The 26,844-nt window shown below is 39.4% G+C and overlaps 1 protein-coding gene across 1 annotated transcript in view; it reads right to left on the bottom strand.

Annotated features, from left to right (window-relative positions):
* LOC149317321 (lipoxygenase homology domain-containing protein 1-like) overlaps positions 1-26,844 on the bottom strand; it is a 235,837-nt gene that overhangs the window by 108,029 nt on the left and 100,964 nt on the right. The window contains exons 25-30 of the mRNA XM_089517319.1: positions 19,500-19,725; positions 10,318-10,472; positions 8,503-8,581; positions 5,892-5,973; positions 2,867-2,922; positions 1,695-1,727 (exon numbers count right to left, since the gene is read on the bottom strand). Of these exons, the coding sequence (XP_089373445.1) occupies positions 1,695-1,727; positions 2,867-2,922; positions 5,892-5,973; positions 8,503-8,581; positions 10,318-10,472; positions 19,500-19,725 (631 nt within the window). The remainder of the gene's footprint in view (positions 1-1,694; positions 1,728-2,866; positions 2,923-5,891; positions 5,974-8,502; positions 8,582-10,317; positions 10,473-19,499; positions 19,726-26,844) is intronic.

The raw sequence follows: 26,844 nt of genomic DNA, 5'->3' as shown, positions 1-26,844 counted from the left end.
TGATCTGGAATGCTAGAAAATAATGGATGTTAATCCATGGATAGAGAGGCTTTCCACTTCAGAACATTGATAAAAGTCATCAAGGGTGACAGAAGTCTTAATGGAGGAATGGATGCATAGATTATCATCATGGGTTTATTTTAGTCAGATTTATAATGATAGAATAGGGCTCCAGTAACAAGAACTAAAGTAACATGAACATTAGTGGAAAAGTCAGATTTGTATGTGTCATCATAAACTGTAGATGCAGTGATATAAATGTCACTGACCAAACGAAAAAGGTCTTGAATGATGTTCTGAATTTCCAAAAAAGAAATAGGTAGATAGGTCTACGTGAACAAGGAGTACCATGGAGAACGGGCCACTGTAAAGAAAACCCATGATCTTAACATCTCTTCTAATGTGTCTTTATACAGAAAAAGAGCGAGGTGCAAAGAAGATCAGGAAAAAATGCTGGCATTGGGGAGTTGTCGGGGCATAGTGTATGCATGCCACATGCCCCAATGCCACCCCCAAGCAAGCGTCACACCACCCCACTGAACACACAAGAGATGGCATCATGGTGTTTTTCTGGTGCAGTTTTTACGCACACTGTGTCATAGAAACGTGGAAAAAATGCCATAGCAGTGGAAAGGCCACCTTTTTTCCACCCATTCTTTTTGGGGTGGAAAACACTGGATCAGGGCAGTGGCGTGTGGTTGCCACAGCCCCGATCTGGTGCTCAAAGGAGCGTCTGTTTTGGCCCCTAGTATGTTATAGTGGTTAGGGGTTGGAGTTCTTCAAATACCTTCTGATCCATGAAACTCACTGGGAGTGCTTCAACTAGCTCTCCATCTCAGCCTATTTCATAGAAGTTAAAGTGGGGGAGAAGACAACCATGTATATATATGTGAAGTCATTGGTGGATAACTGATAACAGACAAATAAAACATAAAGCAGGTCTTCTTTAAAGCACAAGAAGGATCATGTGTAATTCTTTCAAGTGGTGTACGATCCTTATAAGAATGAATTAAACTATCCAGTATCAAGATAATTCACTCCATATAATATCAGGTTCTGAAAGCATAGAAAATAACTGGCTACTGAGAAGGGGGTAATATTATCAAGAGCAATAATAGCAACATTACACAAAGACACAGAAGTTTGGCTGAATGGCTGGAGAGTCCGAGTAGAGCCTATGCTGCCTGTGGATTTCCATTTCAGAGTAAAGATATTCAAAAAGTTGTTATGCTCAGTAACTGTAGAGATTGAGTCAGCATTATTTTAGATATTCTTTGGATATCCTGATGAACTCTGACCTGAAACTGCTTTTGCTGTCATTTTACAATGTGTTTCCACTCACTTGCTTGGGGAAGCTGTCCTCATTTATTAAAGAATGGTGATGCCCGCATAAACAAAACAACTCTTGCATTTGCTCTCGGGAATCATGACTCATTTTGGAACAGAACAGCAAAGACTGGGATAAAATGCTGTGTGAGAAATCCCTTCAGCATAATGTCTTGACATGCTCCTTCCACAGATCATTGTCAGGCAATTTGTCTGAATTTTCTATGTGATCAAATACTTTGCATGGATAATTACTTAGAAAAGACAGTAACTTCTTTTCTCTTTTTTGTCTTCCTAAGCCAGAAGTGGTGCTAAAATGAAAACAGCAATGCTAAAAGTACTACCAGAGAATATGGAATATGACTTACCTCTAGTATAAATTGTTGACACACTCCCATTCACTAAAAAACAAACAAATTTATTTTCTTTTACAAAACGAATCTATATACCTAAATTTTATTAGCAATTAATTAATTAATATCCCTTTCTCCCAGTACAAGTTTAAAGGTGGTTTACAACCATTTGAACAAACACATGACCTCTAAAAATTACTGTTAATACAAAGGTTAAAACACAATTAAACCAAGTGCTATTTTTAAAAAAGAAGTTAAAAAGACAAGTTAAACACACATTTAAAACATAATAAAGTAAAAACCCCACCATTGAAAGCTCCAGCATATTAAAAACCAAATGCCTTCCTAAATGAAAAGGTATTTACTTGCCAGTGGAAAAGACAGTAGGAATGAAGTCAACCTTAAGGAAGGTAGTTCTCCAATTTGGAAGAGATTGTTGAAAAGGCTCTAAAATCTCCCATGTCCTCACCAAATAGTGAGGATAGAACTAAGAGAAAGCCCTCCATTTCAGATATTAAAGCTTGGGCAGGCTCATGTAGAGAGATATAGGCGGGATACAGACCGCCAATTTGGGGCGGGCTGCAGCTGCCCCTTTGCGCCACGTATTGGGGCCAGGGCAGCCATAGCCAAAGGCCCCAATACAGTGCTTTTTGGGACCAGAGAGGAGTGGCGAAAAGAGGTGTCCTTGGGACTTCATGCCCCAGGACACCCCGGGAGACGCAGCCAGGGGAGAAAGGGCTGCTTGGCCCCTTTCCCCCTGGCGCCGTTCCCGCGGCAATTTAGTTGCCGTGGAAATGAGGCGCCCTCCGGGAAGGAGCTCCATTTTGGAGCTCCTTCCGGCACTGCTGAAAAGGCACCACAAGCACCCTGTGGCAATGCCAGGACGTGACAGCCATGCCATGCCATGATGTTTGGACGTGGTGTGGCTGTCACGTCAAAATGGCGGTGCCCATGTAGACAGGGTGCTGCCATTTTGACGTCCTGGTGACATACTAGGGTTAGGGAGTGTCTAAAAAGGACGCTCCCGGGCAACCCTAGTACGTCGCCTGAATGTACTAAAAGGCCCATCTGTACATTAGTCTTTCAGATAATATAGACTCAAGGGCTTTAAAGGTCATGAACAGCACTAGGTATTTGGTACCTAGGATATAATTATAGTACATGTGATCTTTATTTTAATTACTTACTTATGGTAATTAACTCTCTCTCTGTCTTCCCATCATCTTCGTATTCATCTAGCCATCTTCCATTGCGAAAAAAAGGAATTACAGTGAAGGAAGTTAGTAATGACACTTACTATGTCAGAGCTCTCTAAATATGGAGAAATTGGTAAATTAAACTAAAAAAAGCAAAACCCGAAAACTGAAAGTTAAGCCCCATCACACTCTGCATTTTCACTACAGGCCAGCAGCCAAGTTTCCCTCTTTAAGAAATGGCAAAAATGAGTATTCTTTTGCTAGTCTCAGTAAACAACTATATTTTAGAGTGAGTTGGACATGAAGCTGTATTTTGGACTAAATGAAGTCTGAAAGAAGTCTTCAAACTGTCCCATCTGTGCTGTACTCCATTTATCACCTTTGATGGTTTTCAGAGGATGGGAAACAGTGACCAAGAGTGGCTGCAGCTGGGAACCAGCCTTAGCTGAGAATAGATGTGTTGAGCCTAGATTGATAATTAAGCCTCCAGACATTGTTAAAGCTAAATCTTTCAGCCCCCCAAGACTGCAACCTAATCATTTAGGGTTAGTACAATATACACCCACAAACGTTTTAGAAATACATTCCCAGTCAGAAAAATATCACAAACTGCACCCCTGTCTTTTGCATGAAAACTCAACAATTGGAAGTTAAGCCCCCATCCAATCCATTGTTGTTGTTATCTGCCCTTGAGTCAACTTCGACTCATGATGACCCTGTGGACGAGACTTCCAAGAACCCCTATCCTCCATTTCTCTACTTAGTCCCTGCAAGCTCATGCCCATATTCCCATGATTGAATCCATCCATCTGGCATGTGGTCTTCCTCTCCTTTTTCTCCCCTCTACCTTTCCTAGCATTAGTGTCTTTTCCACTAATCGGTTCCTTATCTTTATATGGCCAAAGTACATCAGCCTTAATTTAATCATCTTGGCTTCCAAGGAGATCCCTGGCTTGATTTGTTCCAAGACTCATCTGTTTTTCTTTCTGGCTGACCATTGTACCTTAAGCACTCTTCTCCAGCACCACATCCCAAATGCATTCATTTTCTTTATGTCTGCTTCCTTGACTATCCAACTCTTGCATCCATCTATGATGATGGAGAATACAATGGATGATTTTAACTTTTGAACTCAATTATACAGTATAGCTTTACTCTGCAGAATCCTCTCTATTTTTTTCATAGCTGCCATGCTCATTTCTAATCTCCTTCTTATTTCTTGACTGCAGTCACCACCCCGATCTGTATGTGATCCTAGGTATAGGAATTCTTTAACTATTTCAATTTCCTCATTGTCAAGATTGAATTTATGTATCTCTTCTGTGGTCATGATTTTTGTTTTCTTTATGTTCAGCATTAACCTCTCCTTTGCACTTTCCTCTTTAACCTTCCTTAGTAACCTTTCCATGTCTGTGATGTCTTCTGCCATTATTATGGTAATATCCATGTACCTTAGGTTGTTGATATTCCTTCCTCTTATCTTCATTCCTCCTACTTCTGATTTAGCTCTGCTTTTCTTATGGTATTTTCAGCATATAATTTGAACAAATGGAGTAAGGAATGCAGCTTTGCCTGACCACACTGAATGTGATGAGCAAAGTGGAGCTTAGTGGGTTACCTCACTTGGGAGACTTTATTTAGTATAGAAGTTAAAATGGAGTTCTGTGGATAGTGAACAATAGTTTCCTAATACCCAAATTTGGAACCAGCCATCCAGATAGGGCTGCCTGAAGCAAGAAGAGTAGAGCCAGGTAGAGTCACAGATAGGGGCTATGATATAGTACGATGGCTTGGGTGTTAAACTGAGAGCCAGAGCCAGTCACAAACAGAGATAGGTCTGTGCTCCCTCTGGCCTGTACCTGTACAAAATACAGCTTCAAATCCATCTTGTACAGATGACACAGATCATTAGCCCATGCTAGGATCAGCCTGTCCAGATGCCAGTTCAGTGGTTCCAGACCAATTCTGGTTCAAAGAGGACATAGGCCCCACATGCCCTATACCTGCCTCCACCATCATGTCTTCTCAGAAGTCTCCCATTGCAGCCTATGATATTGGATGGGGGCACTTGGCCACGTGGATGTAGCCAGATGCCCTATTTCCAACCGTACAGCTTGCAACAGGGCTCTTCTGTGAAGATGCAACAGTGGGAGCAGGTATAGTGTACACAGTGGTAGCAGATCCATGGCATGGTGGGTGAAAGTCATTGCACTGACTTGGGAACTGACCCAGGTCAGAACCCGGAGCAGGATTGCATAGGCTTGGCTTGTGCTATCCTACTCATGGGGTTAGGCCCTAAAGCCAGTTAGAGGCCTAATATAGACATGCCAAAATAAAGCTGCTTCAGGTCACTTTGAAGGTATGCTGTTTAAATGATGCATGCATCCTAAGAACTGGAACGCAGCTTTGGAGCAGCTTCCGGACTCTTATGATGCATGCATCATTTAAACAGCATACCTCCAAAGTGACCCGAAGCAGCTTCATTTTGGCCTGTCTGTTTGGAGGCAGAGACAGAGCTAGATATGAAGAAAGAAATGAAGGAGATATGAATATGATTTGGGGAGCTGAGAATGTGGGGAGAGGTCAGGGAGAAGTGTTACTTTGTTTGAAACTGAGGTGCTACTGTGTACTGTGTGGAAACAGTATAATGTTTTAGATATTTATTTTAAATCTTTACCGTTCTTATTTTCTCAATTTGTCTGGATGTTTTAGTATGATAATTAAAAAGGAAAATGTGTCACATTTCATCCCACTGAATCCAACAACCAACCCAGACACCTGACCAGTAGAGTGGTCATTTGAAGGCCTGAGTACCAGATCCAGGGAGGGATATTAATAGTGAAAAAATAAGGGGAGTGATAGGTGTTCATGGGCTGAAACTGCAGGGCAATCTGGATAGGGGTTCAATTACAACCTCTGGAATACAGTACTCTTAATGCTCTGCCTTTTTGTTGATCACATCCTGTAGTTTGCTATGATATACTTTGGAAATCACCTGCATTCACTAATTGCATACCTATTGCAGGGAAACACAACTTTTTCCACTCCACCTTCATCTTCATATGAAATTATAATCTTTTCAAGGAACCACCCACTGCCTGTAATTCAAAGACAAAAAGTATATGTTTCTAGGTAGAAGGAAAGCTGATGGTTTGGCTGGGGGGAAAAAACAGTCTTATCTAACTCAGTTAATCAGGATAAAGTAATTAACACACTCCTCTTAACACTTGGCTTTTCCTCAAAACCTTGAAACCATTAAGTCATAAGACATTTTATCTGGGATAGCTTTAGCAGAATCTATGAACATCTAAGGAGCTTTCATTTGACCCCTGTTTTTGGGACCTCAAAACATATGGTTAAATGATTCAGATGTTTAGCCTTTGGGAAAAGAAGTTTGAATTTTACAGCAAGTAAGTGCACATAAGGACAGTTAGGTCAGTATGATTCATCACTCTATTTCTGGATTTCCAAATATTTTCCAAAATATTTTTAGTGCAATAAAAGTTCTGTGGATATTTATTTGATCTAGATGTCTTTGCACAAGGAAATTCTTCTGTTTCTTCCTCAGTTACATCCACACAGATAAACAACACAACAATTTCACCATTCCTATCATATTTGAATATGATATATTTTTAAAAACTAACCAGAAGGGTGAACATTTCCCCTAACATAACACTCATTGTTGTAATGGTCATCTAGACCTTTTCCAAAGAAATGGTCAACAGAGCAACAAATAGACCATGATGACAAAAACTACCCAGCAGTCATTCTATGAACATTTGTATAACATAATTCTTATTAATAAATATTATTATTCACTGCATACAAATTATTATACCAAAAAAGCCTTTGGCACTGAAGGGAGATTTCATCAAACATAAATGTTCCGGGCAGTGGGGGTTGTGGGCTTATTTATATATATATGTATATTTAGATTGTAAGCCTGAGGGCAGGGAACCGTCTAACTAAAAAGATTCTATGTACACGCTGTGTAAATTTACAGCGCTTCATAAATAAAGGTTAATAATAATAATAATAATTTAAATAAGGTAAAATTCCACTTATATAATCCCTTACTCTTCCCATCACAAAAGATGTTATCTTAATTCAAGAAATAAAATGTGGCATTCTATAGTTTCTCTACAATTGCAACTGTTTATCTGTATGTCTGTCTGTCTATCATATCTATCTATCTATCTATCTATCTATCTATCTATCTATCTATGGGTTTTGTCTACTGCCTTTTAACCCAGGAGGTAAAAATATTAAAAATGTTAAATACATAATTGAAAAAATTGAAAAAACTCAACTTCAGAAATAGTTTTAAAACCACAGACATTTAAAAGAACAAGAAGAGCCTGTTCTTTTTTATTTTAATGACTAAAGGACAAATGAAACGAGACAATCTTAGCTGCCTGCCACAAACGCAGAAGGAATAGAACCAGCCTGACCTCCTTTGGGAGAGTGCTTTTTAGTGCAGAGAAAGTTGTGTCACATGTATCTACCAGTCTAACCGATGGGGTGGTGGAACCTTTGTTGTGGATCTCGATTTCAGGAAAGCTCGTAAGGGAAAAGGTGGTCTTTCACATATCCTGGCCCCAAAATATGCCCAATAACCATATATGCCCTGAATAAACCTCATTATTTATGAGAGTATTATCTTTTTTGTTATTTCCTTCATCAGTTTGGACTTTATTTTATAAGGGATGTGTTACCTTTTCATAATTAAAAAAATGGTCCAATTTATATTAGAAATACTAGTCATATGAAACACATCTCATGTTTAGCACTTGCAAATCACGTACTATGGATGTGTACTTTCAGATTGTCCCATCTTTAGCTAGAAAGGGCGTCTCCAAGCATTAAGAGACTTTGTTTGCTGAGGGGTGAGGGAGGTGCTTTTTCTGCAATCTTTTCACCTTTATGGTTTTGCACAGTATCTCTTATACTGAGAGCTTTTGTGCAAATGATTTTGCAAAACAGAAAAATCCTGAAATGCAAAGATGCGTTTAAAACTCTTCTCATCTCAGTAAGTGAGGTGTAAACTTTTGAAATTCTTCATACTTGCACAGAGACTGAAATAAGCATAAATTTACATCCTTATCACAAAACTCCCACTATAGTATGGTGTTTCCTAACCTGGATTGAAATTGAAGTCCAACTCATCTGGTTGAGCAAGGCTTCTATCATGTTTCAAGAGGCAGCTTATTATTTTAAGCATACAGCATAACCATGCTAGGAGCCACAGCCAAGTAGGTTCCCTGGTGGTGTTTTCCATGTACCTTATTTGGAGAGGTATGCAGGAGTCAAAGCACTACTATTTTAACTGGGAGGCTTGGGGAAGATAAGTTCCAAACTTGCCTCTACCTAAATTGCAAACCAGACATTAAAATAAATAGCATCAGGAACACAGAAAAGGATTGGGGGTGGGAGAGAAGGCCTAGAGGCAGGTTGGACATTGTTCCATGCAATGTAACTATAAAGATATATGATATTGCCTGAGATGAGTAGAAAACATGCCCTGGGCATCAAAACATTTTCTGGTCTTTAAAAAAATGAAGAAAATTGAGGTTTACTTTAAAACAGATTTTGAAACTGATCTGTCACTAAGAAATCAGCTGTACCTGGACCAGATCCATCATGGCTAATGAGAACTTTATTCAGAACCCCAAGTGATACAGCAGTCATGTAGAACATGTCAGTCTGTAGAAACATAAACATGAGAGTCACATGAATGGGAGGAAATGAATGCTCTCTGGAGGACATATGGAAATTATAGCCCCATGAAAGATGGGCTTTATTATAAAACATACACTCTACTTCAGTAACTGCGCTAAATGGAGCCAATTTTATAATTTAATTCAGCGGTTCTCACACAGTGGGGTGGTACTTCTGGGGATTTGGTGAGAGTTGCTCAAGTGGGGCATGAGATATGGAGGCCCTGATCCCCCATCCTCCTCCCAAACTTCTTCTTTTTTTGGGGGGGGGGGAGGGGGATAAAATTTACACAAGCATTGAGAAAAATACTGAATTTGCTTAAATAAAATGTTTCTAATTTAAACAATGTTATCTCCTTATAAAATGTTAAACTGTAAATATACATGTATGTGTGAATGCAAATACAAGCACTAAATAAACAAAATATTTTTATTCATACACAGTGAAGATTTTCATATCTGGTTGAATTGCTGGGAAAATATCACTCAAACATTCCTCAAAGGTGGAGGAAGCACACGTGTGTGGAAGCCAGGCATGCTTCCTCAATCATCATGCAATCGTAGCTCTCTTTTAGTGTCCTTGAATCATTCCAGGGGAGTGGATTTCCTATTAACGCAAAGTTTGCATTCATAGGAAATCTGCTTCCCTTGAGACAATTCAGGAATGATAGAGGGAGCGATGACTGCATGACGACTGAGGAAGCGTGCCGGACTTCAACAATATGAGCTTCCTCCACCTTTAAGGCTCATTTGAGCAACTTTTTCCCAGCAATTCAGCCAGGTATGAAAATCTTCTATGTCTAATGGGAGGTGGGGGTGACATCCTCGTGTAGATGTAAAGGGGGTCCCAAAGGTAAAACGTTGGAATACCACTGATTTAATATACTGTGTTTTTTAAATTAAAAAACATATTAGAATGTAAAAAAATGGATGGTTTAACACTATGGTGTGAAGAAAGAATAGACCTTGCACAATGTTTAGTACTCAAGTTCCTCATCTAACTGTCCTGATTTGACAGACATCAATTAATATGCTATCCTATTTTTTCAGCAGCTTTTAAAATGTCCCTGTTTCTTTCTCCTCCTCCCATTTTCCCCTCTTGTTATCAGCTTTTTTCAGTGGCTGTAAGTTAAATTCAAAGTACAAAAGTGGTTTGGTCTCAATTTACTCAGTAGGAGGGATTGGAATCTTGACCATCCCTTTAGGCTCTCTTCTCAGCAACCCTTTTTTCTGGCTTGGAAAAAAAAAAGCTTAAGATTGAATTATGCCTGTGTCATACATTATCAGTCACAGACACTAAATTAGACCTTCATTAGCTTTCCTGTATCTTAATGGAATGGTTAAATAAGAATTGGATGTCATCTGACCTGCTCTTGACACCAAACCTCAAAGTTTTAGACAACTTCTCCAGCAATTTTATGAAACAGAACTGTAATGTAATGTAATGGGCACAGGAAATAATGCCTAACCCTTATATTAAAATCATAGATTAGAAATATTTATCCACATCCTATTGCTACTGCAATCTCTTCAAAAGAGATTGAAAATAATACATGGAGTAGCTGATAAACCCACCAGATACTTTTGTTGCAGTCAGCTGAAAACATGACATACCACTTGAGTATGAGTTAAGGTAATTTGAATACATTCAAGAAATTTCTTTGCTACTGTAATTAAATGCTAAAGAGCTGTTATATCATTATTGCTGGCTTTTTTTTTTACCTGACCACGCTGAAATTTGACTTTATTAAATCTTGATGTGCAAAGTTTCCGTTTCCCAGAATCCCCTCTGTTTCCGAAGACATTGATATATACATTAGAATTAGTTTCTGCACCAGGGTTTGACCCAGTGTATACAGCGATATCATAAAGTACCACTGAAATGAAAACAAAATGTTATTGATGTAGTTACATTTCCATGCATTTAAGAGTCTAAGAATGCAGAGCTGCCCCAAAATTTGCATCTGATGGCTAGGGTAAACTAGAATTTTGCACATATAATTTTAGGGAACCGTCTAATTAAAAAGATTGTATGTACAGTGCTGTGTAAATTTACAGCACTTTATAAATAAAGGTTAATAATAATAATAATAATTTGCTCTTCATACACTTTTTTTTTGCCCTATTCTTTTCACATGCACATGCACATGCACTGCTTAAACTGGTTTACTGTATAATGAACAATTTTATGACACAAGGACAATATGAAACAAAATGCAACAGAGACAGGCATAAAGGAGGAAAAACAAGTCCTCAGATAAAACTTAATCTACTTAGCAAGAGAAGCCCCTTCTGGAATAATTGCTGTTGTTGTTTCTTACTATTCAATGGAAAACAGCCAGAGAAGGGCCCAGATGAGATTCATGGGAAATACGTTCACTGTTAAAAGACAGTCACTAAGGCAATGACTAGGCAAAACCTGGCTCCCCACCACCCCACTCAGTTGCCCACTCCTGTGGACAATCAAACAAAAGTGGCAATACCCCAGATTCTTCCTTACTTTAAGAAATGGACAAGATCATGCTGGGTTCAGCATTACATGGAGGAAGTCCACTCGTGCTTTCTAAAGAACATGTGGAAATTAGGGACACAAAGCTCATAAATTCACCGGACATGTTCGGAAGGTGTGAATACAATTCACTTCATAGGGTGCACTTTCACCTGGCAAGGTTGAGGAAAGCTACTTTCCTTTTTTTGCGGGTGGGGTATGGGAAGGGTGTGATAATGAGCCCCTATTCAAGTTTAATTGCTCAGAGGGCTGGGTCATGTGTCTCTGACTTTTTTCTCCATTGCTTCCATGTGCTGCTACTTTTAAAACTGCAAAACCATTATTTATCAGTACAGAAGGGGGGGGACACTATAATGGTTTTAAATGCCTACTTTTTTTCATAATGCAGAAGTAATGCATAGTAATATGAAAGCTATTGCAATCATCCTTTGAGGCCTGATTTTCTGCTCTTCTGCAGCAGTTTGAGGTCAGTGTACCTTGCATTCAGTGACATTATATTAGCATCAAACTGCAATGAAACAGAATTTCCATATCCTCCATCAAATGGGAAATAATAAAGGAAAATGAAATTTTCAGAATAAATCAAAAGTCTGGAGATATAATTTTGGCATGCAGAAACTCACTTGTTAAATGGCATGTAGAGACTCATTTGCATGCATCCATGATTGTGGAAAAGAAATGAAAAGCAAAACAAGAAACAGAGCTAACTACTGTAAGGTTATCCTAACAGTGAAACCTAGTGTCTGATGTTACCTTTTGGAAAAGATAGGAGTGAAATACTCCTGTTAAAAATGGGTGGGTTTTAAATAACCTTGCATAAGCATGCAGAAATAGAACTACCATAACCTTTGTCAAAATATCAAAGAAATGTTAGGTGCCTTAGGTCTCATTATTATGAGAAAGCAGGGATATAAATGACGCAATGGCGCAGTGGTTAAATGCCTGTACTGCAGCCATTCACTCAAAACCACAAGGTTGTGAGTTCAAGACCAGCAAAAGTGCCCAAGCTCAACTCAGGCTTGCATCCTTCCGAGGTCGCTAAAATGAGTACCCAGACTGTTGGGGGCAAATTAGCTTACTTGCTAATTAGCTTACTTGCTGTTCACCACTATGATCTCTGGAATAGTGGTATATAAATAAAACAAATTATTATTATTATTGTTATTATTATAAAATAATAATAAATAATAATTTAAAAAGGAAAAAGGAGTTCATTTTCATGCTCCGCTTTTTAGTTTGATGTGGTGGCTCCAAACACAGAAGAAACAACAGCTTTTAATGCTGCTATTCCCAGGGTATAGGGGAAGTTCTGCTTGGTTCAGCAGTATGGAATAAAATGTAAGGGTTTTGTTTTTGTTTTTGTTTTGCACTGGAAGAGGCCACTTGACTGGAAGGCAACTGAAATTTCATCTTAAAGGCTGCCAGGAGGCTCAACAGCACTGCTTCCCATGGATCCCTAGTGTGACTAGAATCACAACATAGGGCCCGAACACACAGGCCAAAATAAAGCTGCTTCGGGTCACTTTTGATGTATGCTATTTGAATGACACATGCATCTTAAGAAGCCAGAAGCTGCACCAAAGCCGTGCTCCAGTCCTTAGGACTGGAACTTAGCTTTGGCATGGTTTCCAGACTCTTTGACACATACATCATTTAAACAGCATACCTCCATACTGATCCGAAGCAGCTTTATTTTGGCCTGTCTGTCCAGGCCTTAAGATGATTGTGGTCATCCAAACTGAAACATTAGTACTTTTTTAGGTTGGTTATGTCTGCAGGTATATATTTGTTATAATTGAAATGGCTGCTAGCTTGATGCAAAAAATAAAATAAAATGCATGTCTTTTTTTTTATTATTTAGGCCTCCAGACGAAGACTTCTACAATAACATTTATTGCTAGGATGAATAAGATCAGGCTGCAAATGTTTCATGATTTTTAAAGGATGCTGAAGCCCTTAAAATATATTAAGCCAAAGTCTGTGTTGCACTAGTGGTAGGATGATAGTGAAACTGAACTTCCTCTCCTGCTGCTGGAGGCCTGCCTGTTGGAGGCCTTTTAAAACAAACCAACAATTAACATATGTACCTACATATCAGCAGGTCATGCCAACAGAATAATCCTGCAATATCATCCCAAATTCTGTGACATTGTCCTGGAGTCTCTCCTGGTAATTACCATTATAAATAGTTTCTGATTCTCCAGTGTAACTCCACTTCATCATCTGCATGAAAGTTTGGTGGCTTTTTTTCTTTCTCTTTTTTTAAAACTACGCGTGGTTGGGTGTCATTTCTGGTTTTGAAAAAGGTTCCCTTTTCTCCTGATCCTAAAGCAGCTCTGGGACAAAAACCTGGAAAAGTGGCTGTCTTAACTTTTACAGGGTGTGAGCATCCCTTTTCAGTATAAAAAAGAATGGTGCTGTACAACTCAACAATGTGGACACCACTGCACTCTGGATTGGGAGTACAGTTTAGCAACCACCATCTTGCTACCTTCCAGGTCCTCCTTCACAGATGTTGGTGCAGAACTTCATCGGTGAGTGTTGGCTAATGGGGTTCAAACCTCTGCTTGATTCCCATTGGCTGACAAATCTGACCAGACTGAGTGCAAAGTCTTCACTCCAGTTGGGTACTGGGGAAAAATCTGCCACAGCCACCTTCCTCCTCAGACATTGAGCTGGGAACATTTGCCCTTCTTCCCACCCTTGATTCAGTGTTTCTTGTGTGATGAAAAATATTCTTGATATTGCTGTTATAACGTTCCATGCCTTGTTACAACTTCAAGGCAGCTGGCATGGGTCAAATCATAGGAAGATCTCATCAAACTAACTAGAGTTGTAGTGCCAGATCAATAAATTGTTACAAACACTTGAAAAAAGTATGGAATGAGTGAACACAGGTGAGGACAACAACCAACAAACCCAAGCAAATTCTAAGGAGATGTTTCTCAACAATTCACATTTCTTAAGACTAACCTGGAAGCACCCATTGTCTTTAAAGTGCCTTTTTGAAAACTTAAATGCTGCACAAAGTGTCTGTGGGATATGTGAGTGAGTGTGTGCATGTGTATGAGAAAGAGAGGGGGGACACAGGAGAGCATGTGATGCACTGCGAACAAAAGATCAAGAAAAGTCTGAAAATAAAAATTCTGTGTATACACTCATGTGTGTGTCTAGTGTGGATGCCTATGAATAAGTGTTAGAGTGTGTATTGATAGATGAATAGATTGTGTGTGGAAGAATTCTTATGGAAGAATTCAGAAAACATACTTAATGCAAGATGAAGCACTAGAAAATGTGTAGGGTGAAACTGTCCATTTTCTTGCTTTGGCCCTTGGGCACTTGTGCACAAAAAGATTCCCCATCCCTGCTTTAGAGCCAAATGTTTTGTTGGGAACATAAAAATAAGCCCTTTAAAATCTGTTTGCCTAGGTCCATGAAAAATGGCAGCTTTTTAACCATCTTAGCTATATAAAGTCGAAGGCTTTCATGGCCGGCATCCATAGTTTTTGTGGGTTTTTCGGGCTTTGTGGCCATGTTCCAGAAAAGTTTCTTCCTAATGTTTTGCCAGCATCTGTGGCTGGCATCTTCAGAGAATGCTTTTTCCAGGCAAAGCATTCTCTGAAGATGCCAGCCACAGATGCTGGCAAAACGTCAGGAAGAAATTTTTCTGGAACATGGCCACATAGCCCGAAAAACCCACAAAAACATCTTAGCTATAATTCCGGTTGCACTAATATTCTAAAAAGAGACTGCGGCTGTTAAGTCTCCTAGACTGGTTTCATCATGTCATTGAAACCTCAGAAAGAATCAAACTATTAGGGAGGGAATTCAATATAGCAAAGGTCAGAGGTCAAATAATTCTGGACCAGTGAGCTTAGGTGATAGGAATGGTGCTTTTTTCTTTTCTTTTTCACAATAAAATTTAACACTCACATAATAGATTTTTTTTAAAAAAAAAGTTTTATGTGGATTGTGATGTGTTTTTTGAGCTTATTGAGAATTCCAGGTTATTTAAATGCCTCTTATCTGAAGAAGCAAGTGTACTCCACCCAAAAATCTGAATAAAAATATCCAAGACAGAGAGATAACAAAATTAGATAAAATTTAGTGTGCTTTTATTGATGGCTATTTCCTGAGCATATGAATTTCATTTCTCCTGAATATATTTTTATTTTCCATGAATAGGGCCAACCTACTAACAATCAGAATATGCCGCTTTTATTTCTCTGTACTATGGTTCAAAAAAGTATGTGTGTGTGTGTATTAGTCTAACTGTTGTGTTCTTCATGTCAACTCTGACTCATGGTGTAGAGGAGGTTTCCCTTACCTTCCTGCAAGTCTGAGAGAGTGTGACTTGCCCCAGATCATCCAGTGGGTTATTGTGGCTGGACAGGAGTTGAACCCTGGTCTCCCAGAATCCTAGTCCAACACTCAAACACCTCAACTGGGACTGCGATCAACTGACTGTTGCTTGGCTACAAGCAACTGATTTCTCTGGACAGTTTTGTCCCAGCAATGTTATGTGGGAAATGTTTGAAATATGAGGGCATTGTTGAAAACTATGTAGGAGACAATGAAGTTTACCACACCGGGGATAAAACGTTCCCCGATGCATTCTAATGTGCATGAGCGGGGCCACGCATGGAGCATGATGGGAACCCAATGGGGCCCAGAACACTAGTTTACCGCACAGGAAACGCCGCTGCCGCCACCGCCGAGTGTTCCCATCGGGTTCCAGAGGGTGCCATTTCTGGGAACTGTTTTGAAACAGTTCCCAGAAATGGTGTCCAATGGCGCCCTCTGGAACCTGATGGGAACCCGATGGGAACACTCAGTGGTGGCAGCGGCGGCGTTTCCTGTGCAGTAAACTAGTGTTCTGGGCTCCATCGGGTTCCCATCATGCTCCGTGCGTGGCCCCACTCGTGCATGTTAGAACGCACCAGGGAACGTTTTATCCCCAGTGTGGTAAACTTCAATATCACAGAATGTAACATTAAAATGTTCAGCAATGTATTATGTAAAACATGATGGGGGGGGTGAATATATCTTAATTGCATGCATGAGAGTTAAATTCACCAGGCAAACCAAATATTGCACATTTGTAGTTGTACGTTTGCTCTTATAGGTGGTTACTTTTTGTCTCTATATGAATTACAGAACAACAGTGTTTGAGAGCTAGAAAACATGAAGTGTTTCACTTCCCTCTGTATGAGCTGCATTGTGTAAGGATTATAAGCACAGAGTCAAAACAGTAACATTGATTTAAAAGACTGGGTATCTGAACAGAAATGAAAGATCAAAAGAAATGGGGGAGGGGGAGAAGAGAGAAAAAGAGACAATGACTACGAGGAGGAGAAGTAACAGGAACCATAAAAATATAAAACGTGGCAGGGAGAAGAAAAAAAATTGGTGGTATACTGACAGAGTAGTATTATGCCTTGAACCAGTAGGATCACTGTTGACAAAAGGTAGCATTCTGGGCTCATGTATCAGGAGAATTAATATTTCAGTGTCAACATCCTGCAGTGAATAGTATCATGAAATAACAAAAGCAAGAAGAGGGAAACGATCAATACAAGATACAGAGAAATATGAAAGAGAGATTTCAAACATTAGATTTAAAAATAGACCTATGGCTAGTTGGGAATAGCTAGAGCGAAATAAGGAGCAAAAATAAGAGGAAAAACACCATTATGTTTAAACTTTAGGGGGAAAAAACTGATAATAAAAAAGCAACAAAAGTTCAGTGGTAACCTCAGTAAAAGACCTGCTCACTTCTAAACTGAATGTATAAAATATCATTTCTTCTTATAGTTTATACCTGAAAGGTAGCTTTTTGAGTTAAGTGAATACATTGGTAGCCTAAATAAATAAATTCACATTAATCTGAAAAAATGCATTGATCTGAAATTAGGTATCATGTAATAGATTATCTGAGATACAGATATAGATATTTGTATAGATATAGATATGCAATTATCTATATAAAATAATAAATGCAGGTGAAAAATGTTTCATTCTCAGAATTGCTGAAAAATAAAATGGCTTAGTTGTGCTGAATGTTTATTTATTTTCAGTTTAAATGAGCCACAAATCAATAGATATTTTGAATTCATAAAGTTATACATTTACAAAATTTCTGTCTGCTCCATGCTGTTTTATTTCTAATTATTTGTTGAATATATTTAATTAAATGTAACATTGCAGAGATGGCAAAGATAATTATACTATGATAAGGCCATTATTAATAAAATACTGTATATCATATGGTTTGCTTTGAAAAAAATTATATATCTCTTGAAAATATTGATCACACTAAACATTCACTTACTCTGAATAGTACAGAAAGTATCTTCTGACCATGGAAGGCTTGTTTTTCACTTTCCATTCAAGTATTACATGAAGAAAGTTAAACAAAACCTAAACCTGTTCATGTTTCCAGAACCTTCCAGAGGAACAAAGTCCTGCACAATCTCTTTTCCAAGTAGAAGCAATTAAACAGCTACAGAATCTATTTCACTGTGTGAAATCTTATGCATGTAGGATGCAAGCAATTACAGAACAGACCTGTTGACTACTTTCCCTCTATTTATTAATTCAGGTATTTTTACATTGTTTTCAAGTCAAAACACATCCATAATGGAGCTTACAGTATGAATAGAATAGAAACCATAACATTCAATACAACAAAAATAACAGCAACATAACAAGAAGACCAATAATAATGAAGAAACCTATTACAAAAAAGGCAACCAAAGCATCAAAGTCTCCACAGAAGTTCTAAAAATAGGGAGGAAGGGGCTTGGCCAATATCTCAGTGGAGCCACCACTTAAAACGTTTTGTTGCTTCTTACCACCAACTGGGACAAGGCAAAAATGCAGCAAAATTGTCCCAATCTCCTCTCATAAGCGTAAAGGCATTTTTTTTCCTGGGGGGGGAGGGTTTCCCCAAAATATATTTTTAATACTTTTTGATGGGTACCATTGGGGCCTTGGGGATCCCAAAATTTACCTGAGGTGGCTGTATGTCTTCTTTCCAGCCCACCTACTGGCAATGGCACTCCAGGGCTTGAAGAAGAAGGTTTTTCTGGCCCTAACTTGACATATCAGGGAGTGGATCTGCAACTTTCTCTGTACAAACCAGTACAAGTACTAACCTTCATCAGATGCTCACCATTTCCCCCCGAAGATGAGTTGTTAAGATAAAAACTTGATTTCTTGTGGCACCCATCTGTACTACTCTGAATACAAGGATCTGAATCTAATTCCCTTTCATTTGGCTGAAGGTAATCACCCATCTGTTTGGAGCAGTGCCTATCTCTGAAGATGGGCTGACCCCTGTTTAGTTGACCACATGCAACCATTCCCCATTTCATTCTTCAGATTTCTCATTTCCTTCCTTTTCTCATACCTTTGAGTCATTTTATGAGTATTTTTTATACTTATCCTACCCTAAAGATGTCTCCTGTACTTCATTTTGTCCTTCATTGTCACTGTGGTTTGCTTGAAAATGTGAACGACCTGGTCTGTTATCTTTAATTGAGTATGCACGTGCTTGCCCTTAGTGGCCTTCATTTTGCTTCCTGACCTACAATTATTGGAACCTATAAATAATTCATTGTGTCAGAAACCCCAGCAAAAAGTGTCTTCTGAAACTCTGAATATCTTCAGACATATTACTTCATTTTGAATAATATTTGCCTAACTGGCAGCACACATATTCCTAATAGGAAGCACTGCTCTTTTCTAATAGATTTATTTATATTAATATTTCATCTTTTCTCCAAAGAGTAGAAAACTTTACAAAGTTGTCTCCCTCTTCCATTTTGTGTTTATAACAACCCTTTAAGGTAGGTTAGTCTGAAAGATATTGTGATAAGGTTGACCATGGGAATTCATGGTGAATAGAGAATTATAGTCGGCCCTCTGTAGTGATTGTGTGACTCTCTACAAAGGAAAGGCAACATAGAGCTCATCCAAAGTTCACTGATGCACCCATCATCCCCATGGCTACTCATACAGGATGGGGCTGGTGGGAGTTGTAATGTCACAACATTTGGAAGGCTGTCTACTGTTTTCACTACACCATCCCCTTTTTTTAAATCAAGTAACCCTTTATACATGATTCTGGCAAACTGAAAGGCTGCTAAGTTTATATAATGTTTCAACTACATGAAGAATCTGCAATGACAAATCACTGAACTTAGAACACTTTTCCATATCTTTAGAAATGATATTTTAAAGAGAATAGGAAAGGATCCTGTTTCTTAACATCTCACGTTTCACCTTTCACAGCATCTTTATAATGATGAATCCTGAAAGACATTTAATAAAGCTCAGCATAAATTCTTTACATGTGTAGTTTAAGAATGAGAACTGTATATTAGAGACATACCTGGTAGAAGTTCTTTTCCATGTCTTCTTACTGGTATTTCTTGCCATGTATCTGAATCATCTTGATCTTCAGACAGCCAGCAGTTGATAGTTAAACAAATTTCTTTCTCTGGTGGTGTGCTCATTTTTTGAAGTCTAATCTCATGCAGATACCAACTAGGATCTGGTCCACTGTTGTCATGGCCAATCCGGATTTTATACAGCTCTCCTACATCTTTTAGATTAATCTGCAAAATTCAAACAGGAAAAGGGTTTTTTTTTTTATAGTCAACTGAACATTGAAAAAAAAAACCCATTGTTATGCATTGCCAAAAAGTACACTGATCCTTTCTGCCAAAGTGCTACAATATAACCTTTTTTGTTAGATTCATTAAAGCAATCATTTTAAATTTGACTAATTAACATTCGAAAACAAGTATGAAACCAAGTTCAAATAAAAATACAACAACTAATAATGAAATCCAGATCTGACATAAAAGTGTAAGGAAATCAATCAGCTAAAACAAAAATGATTAACTATAATCAATGGAAACCAGTAATAAACAATACTATCAGCAATACATTTACTAGGACAATAAAAATGCACAGATTACATCGTGCAAGCTTTTGAAGCTCCACTGGCTTCTTGATCAGACAAAGGTGTTAAAAATCACACAGGAGAAGAAAACCATGTTACTGTACTATATTTTCAAATCCTGGTAAAACATAGTGCTTGCTGTAGCAACAAAAAGAGGATGCTAGGCAACTGTCTCTTTCAACAGCATTCTCACAAAAAATAACAACCATCTATCTTGTGGTCACACTACAGATTTCAGATTGAAATCTGGTGAAGGACTTTAGGGTGCAAGTATGTACCTATGGAAAATGTTGTTTCATTAGGTCAGAGAACAGGAAAATTTGCCCTGCCTGATATTTTTTATTACAACTCCCATAATCCCTTACTCTAGGCTATGATGGTCAGGGTTTACTGAAGTTGTAGGCATAAAAACAACTGAAGAACCACAGTTGCTCACTGCTACTGTGGCCCCAGATTATATAATAGTCAGGGTTTTTTTTAAGATCCATTTTTAAACAAACATTGAAGAAGTCTCTTGCCCCATCACATCCTGATTTATCCAAATCTGAGTAAAGCTACATGGCTAATTATAGATCTTGTTGGGAGAAAAAAAAAGTATTTTCTTCAATTGTCAGGAATGAGATTTCATCAGTGATATCACTAGAACAGAGTTGAATCCATCCTCTCCCAGTTTTGCAAACTGTGAATTGTGAGGAGGGGATTTTGGTGATCCAGGGATAAAATGTTCATTTCACTTACTGGCAGCAATGAAGATTTTCACACAATATCGTTATATCGTTCCTTTATCATCCGAAAGTGTAGTGGAATCGTCATAACAGATAGACGATTCCAAAAGATTTTTACATGAGGCTGTTAGTGTTCTTAAAATGTTGATATATCAAAATTCAGCAATAAATGATTACAAAATGATTTCAAAACAGTTGAATTGCTGAATTCTGATATATAAACGTTTTAAGAACACTAACAGCCTCATGTGAAAATCTTTTGGAATCATCTATCTGTTATGATGATTCCACTACACTTTGGGATGATAAAGGAACGATATAACGATGTTGTGTGAAATGTCTACATTCCCCAATCCTGCAGATCCAACCTTTAAAGAAGCCCCTTCCTAGGCAGGTCATGATAGAGTGAGGGAAGGCAATATTTCCTCCTCTATCTGCCCTCACTCAGATTTAGCTTCAATCATCATATTCATAGTAAGGGCAAAAAACAGTGGACTTTATCACACGAGCAAAAAAAGACGAGAACATAGCAGGATGCTCCTGACAATATCACGCAATAGTGCTATCATTATCACACAACATCACATGACCTTGCTATTATCACACAATTATCCCATGAATAAACAGGCATTCTAGTGCCACTTTTTATTCATGGGAAAATCCCATGAATAAAGAGTGGCACTAGAATGCCGCTTTATTCACGCGATAATCGCAACGTCGTGTCATCCTGCTATGCTCCCGTCTCTTTTGCTAGTGTGACAAAATCCAGTGATTCTTGCTTTCAATATGGTGCATTCTGAGATGGAAAGGAGTGCCTATGACATAAAAACAGTTTACATCAGCAATAGGAACCATGCTGATTGCTGTTTCTATTGCTACTATGACCGTGCAAGCAAACTGTGACAAGAATAACAGGTAAGTCGAGAGCTGTATGTTAAGGAAAAACATTTGTTTCATCCTAGTTCCTAAATTTGAGGTATAAATGTTATTTCCCTCAACACATACAGCTCTAGTCCTGATGTTATGTATAATAATTAGTTCCAGAGAATAGGAGCCACTGATTCAAACTACAAGAAAAGTGATTCCACCTCAAGATTAGGAAGAACTTCCTGACAGTAAAAGCTATTCTTTGGTTTGGAATTGATTATTCTCACCTTCTGCTTGTAGACACTAAGCACTCTGCTTGTGAGATACATAGGTATCTCCCACATTTCCCAACAGCTCTACTTCCATAGAGCTTGGGGCATGTAGAGTTTATTGTTTAGTGCTTTTTTTTCTCTGTATACCCATAGAAAAACTGTTTTCTCCTGACTACTATAACAAGAACCATAGGCTGGCCTATTAGTGATTAGCTCAGAGCTTTATGAAAAGCTGGCCTAGAACAAAAAATAGATCTGCCATAAGCACTACAGGTTCCAAGATGCAAATCATCATATATTTAAATGTCATCATCAATATAAGGCCTTAATACACTTGTGGAGGGTCCATGTAAAACAGCTTAGACCTCAAAGGCTTTAGTGAACAGCCTCATTTTCATTTGGTTCTGGAATGATGGCACCAATTGGGCCTCCATGGATGATATTTCATAACTGGGGTGTCACAGCAGAGAGGGGCCTTGTGTCTGACAGTGTTTTAGTTAGCATACAACTGCATCAGGTTTATTCAATACTGCTGAGATGCAGGTACAGGAACCGATCTGTCAGTATAATCAATTGTTTCAACCAGAAAGTGCAGCAAAACCTAGATTAAGCATTACCGTTTTTGGTGTCCCTTCAGAAGTAAAACGTCTGCCTGAATTCCCAAGAATAACACACATGGACTGCTTGGCAAAGAAATGTGCTGCTATTATTTATAAATTTGGAACAAATATTGCATCTGTTTTTAAACTGAGAACAAGTTGAACTTTCTTTTACAAAGTGTTTTCCTCCCCCTCTTCCTCCCCCTCTTCAGAACAAGAAGCTTTGAGGGTGGAAGCTTATTGAAAGCTACATTTTATTACTTCTAATCTGCTGGTACTCGCTCAGTGTATCTGGACCTCCCTACTTCATAGTAGTTTGATTGTGACCAACAGAAACCTTTGCTGTGTGATAACTAACAGGACTGCCTGAAGAAATTTTGATGCATTGAAGTAAAGGACAAAATGTGTTCCCTCTTTTCTCTTGTAGAAGCTGGCCAGAATAGAAATTGCATTTTAATTCAGCACTGGTGATATGACAGCATCCTTCACCTCTTGTGCAGGAAGCAAGCTTAGTTCAGCTCAGAGCATGGAGAATACACAAATCTGTCCTCCAAGCAAGGTGAACAGCCATGTAGGTTTCCCCTACTGCTGTCTCCACAGCACCCAATGTCTCTTGCCTGAGGCAACCGCCTAGCTTTCAAATTGTTATGGTATTTATTTATAATCCTGATTTTTTTCACCCCAGAACTAAAGGCAGCTAACAAAAATGAAAAAAAAATGCAGGTTAAAAATACAGGTAAAGACATACAAAAAGTTATTGCTATGTAATTAAACTACATATAAAATTAAAACAGTTCAAATGTATCCATTAAAATGAAATAAAACAGTACTGCAAACTATTAAAACACTTTGGGAGATACAGATGGGCAGCTCCTTGCCACCCATTTTTGCCCCTTGTCGGTGCCATGCCACCTGCATGGCATGGCACCAATGTGGTCCCTAAAAAGGAGCCGCTCTAGGTAGCTTCTTTTTAAGGGCGTCATCATGGCGCTCGTGTGCCATGATGATGCCGCTTCCGGCAAGCACTGTTTGGGTACTTGGACACCTGCGCATCATTGTCGCACACTCTGTGTTGATGGGGGCATGACAAGATAGTCACAGGCACCAAAAGTAGGGCGGGGTGCGTATGGACACCCAGCCCTACGGAGCTCTAAAATCGGCCCCAGGCTGGGCCCTTGTATTATAAACTATCTGAAGATCTTGGAACATAATCAGACTCATATAAGAGGATAAGATCCTTCAGATAGCCTAAAGTTAGGGCTGAGCCTGTTTGAAGCATAGACAGGAGCAAACAGGGGGAAACAAAGGTTCAGCAAGGATGGTGAAAGCTACATTGTGGAAGTAAAAGCAGTACCAAGCAGGATCAACTTCTTCTCTATGCTCTTCCTTGCATATACTGTACTGCCCAGCATTTCACACTGTAACGGGCTGTGCCTAGTAGGAGCAGCACCTTTTTGATAACAGCTTCCACTCTAAGGAATACCCTTCATAGAGAGGTTTTTCATAGACTTTGCTGCATTGTTTCAAGAGCTGGACTAAAATATGTCTGTCTATGCAACATAATGTTTTTGTTTTATTTGTATTTAATGCTGTTCCCTTGTTTCAAAGATGGACAAGTTGTAGCCCTCCAAATGTTGTTTGACTTCAACTTCTATCATTCCCTCACAATCGACTGTGCTCACCAGAGCTGATATGCAATGGAGTCCAACAACATATGGAGGGATAAAGGCGGGATACAGAAGGGCAAAAAGGGGTGTATTCATGACGTCATGAAGGTAGAGCCTTCAGACGGGCCTTACCTGAATGCCGCCATGAACACGCCCCCCGCACGCCCCAAGTGGGAAGAGGCGGCATTAAAAAGGTGCTGCTTTTCTCCGCTTCTTTTCCGTTTGATGCGCAGCTGCGCAGCTCCGTCTGTAAGCTGCTGCACCGGTACGTCAGAATTTGCTACGCCGCTAATTTAAGTTGCCCATTTAAAAGCTCCGAGTCAGCTGCGTCGCATAATGAGTCGGGGTCCTGGAACATGCGCAGTTTGCAGTCAGGCTTTAATTGCAGCGTCAGCTGCCATGCAGGTGTGGAAGCTGCAGCACAGCTGCAGCGCATTTTAAGACTCGTAACCCTAACCCTAACCCTAACCCTAACCCTAACCCTAACCCTAGAGCAACATGTACGCATGCGCTGCTTGGAAAGTTTGGACATTAAAGTGAGCCCCTACACACATTCCTGTGCCATTTTCACCTAACAATAAAAACCGCTAAAACTGTAAATATTTACATATGTACAAGGGAGGTGATGGGGGATGGCAGGGGGACAGCGGTGGCAGCGGCGACAGCTGTGGCTGTGCATTGCAGATTCAGCAAGAGCGCGGGGACCAAAGGAGAGGAGGCATCCATGATGCTGGTGACACTGGCAAAGTGCAAGCGGACAAGGATGCCAACACCAGCTGATCACCAGCTGGCAGGAGACCACCATTGTTCTTGGGCAGAGTGGGGGGAAAAGTTTTAAAGGGGCTTGGGCACTTTAAATGTGCCCATAGGCTTTCTGCCGCCGCTGCTTAGCGCTGCAGCTGCACAGCTGCGCATCCGCCAGCCGGCAAAGAAAAAAAAAAAGCCCCGTTTTTGGCCGCCCGTGAGGAAGCTGCCTCTCTCTTTGCAGCGTCCTCCGAGGTGGCTGTTTGGAAACTGCGGGTCAGAAACGGCCCCAGGTGAGGCGTCTTCACTGCTCCCCATGTGGAAGCCCCATCTCCTGAGACACGCCCCCGGGGTGGGCGGTCTGGAGGCTCCGTATTCAGCAGAATACACCTCCAAGATGTCTTCCCCTGCCCGTTTGTATCCCGCCAAAGACAGCCCTGTTTTGTTGTTGTTGTCTTATGCCAGTGATTATCCTGCTCTTCTGTTTATTTTATATCTTTTTAAAAACATTTTGGGACAATGTTGATCTTAGTTTGAATATCACTCTGAGCAACCTGGTGAGAAAAAAGTAGGATATAAACAATTTAAACACAAGAACAAATGAGGAGGTAGTAGTAGTTTTTCAATAACTACCATCATTATTAATTAAGAACCTCCCCATCGACAGTATACTGTCACTACCTTCTTAGGCAGTGAAATTCATGCTGATTTTATGTAGTGTGAAGACACACTTCCTTTTTTCAGATCTGAACAGAACTGGCACTACTTTTATATAGAGTGAGGCAACTATCTCAGATACCAGATGCTGGGATGGCAGTAGAAGCCTCTCAGCTCTTCCTGAATGCCTTCAGCCATTCCCATCAATTAAAGGGGAGAGACATCTTTAGTATATTTGCCATGTGGCCTGACTTGGGTCTTCTACACTACTCTTTTGTCTTAGGTGTGCTGGAACAATCCTATTCATTACTAGTCTGACTTCCTGTGAGGTATGAGCAGATTGAACCATCTTCACCTTCAGGTAGCAAAATGCAGTCTGGCCTTGGATTTAAACCTATATTCTTGAGTTTGGTCATGGCCCTATCTGAGCATCTTAGGATCCACACAAAGGGTTTAGTGGAGAAATAAAGCAGGCTTAGTTATCTTTGGGGGGGAGGTAGATTTATTTACAGTATAAATACTAAAGGTTTGATAAGATGTCATAGGCATTAGAATAATAGATTCACAGAGATGGAAGACATCACAAGGGCCATCAAGTCCAAAGCCCAGCTGTGGAGGAACACACAGTGAAAACATTCCCGAAAGATGGCCATCCAGCCTTGGTTTAAAAACCTCCAAAGGAGGAGACTTCGCCACTCTCCAAGGCAGTTTGTCCCTTGGTTGAACAGTTCTTACTGTCAGGAGGTTCTCCTTAATGTTGAAGTGGAATCTCTTTTCTTGGAGCTTGAATCCATTGCTCTGTGTCTTAGTCTCTGAAGCAGCAGAAAACAAATTTGCTCCATTCTCAATATGACATCTTTTCAAATATTAAAATATGGGTATCAATTAATCTCTTAGCCTTCTCTTCCTCAGGTTAAACGTGTCCAGCTCCCAAAACCACTTCAAACAGAACACAGTATCAAGACCTTTCAACTATTTTGGTTGCCCTCCCCTGTACGTGCTCCAGCTTGAGAACATCCCTCTTGAATTATGGTTCCCAGAACTGCACACAGTAATCCAGGTGAGAATACTGTGTACAATATCTCTTTGACATATGCTCTTCAGATGCTGAGGATGGAAAGAAAACTACTGACTACAAAACATAAGGTACACTAAATCAAACTAACTGAAGAATAACTGATACAGGAAGAAGGAAGGTGTGTTTAAGACCAACAAGCAGGGAATGATGTGAATACATG

The sequence above is a fragment of the Sceloporus occidentalis genome, unplaced genomic scaffold, assembly GCF_023333645.1.
Source record: "Sceloporus occidentalis isolate IW3139 unplaced genomic scaffold, rSceOcc1.0.p SCAF_3, whole genome shotgun sequence".
NCBI classification, from domain to species: Eukaryota; Metazoa; Chordata; class Lepidosauria; order Squamata; family Phrynosomatidae; genus Sceloporus; species Sceloporus occidentalis.
This window is presented reverse-complemented; position numbering and strand designations above follow the sequence as displayed.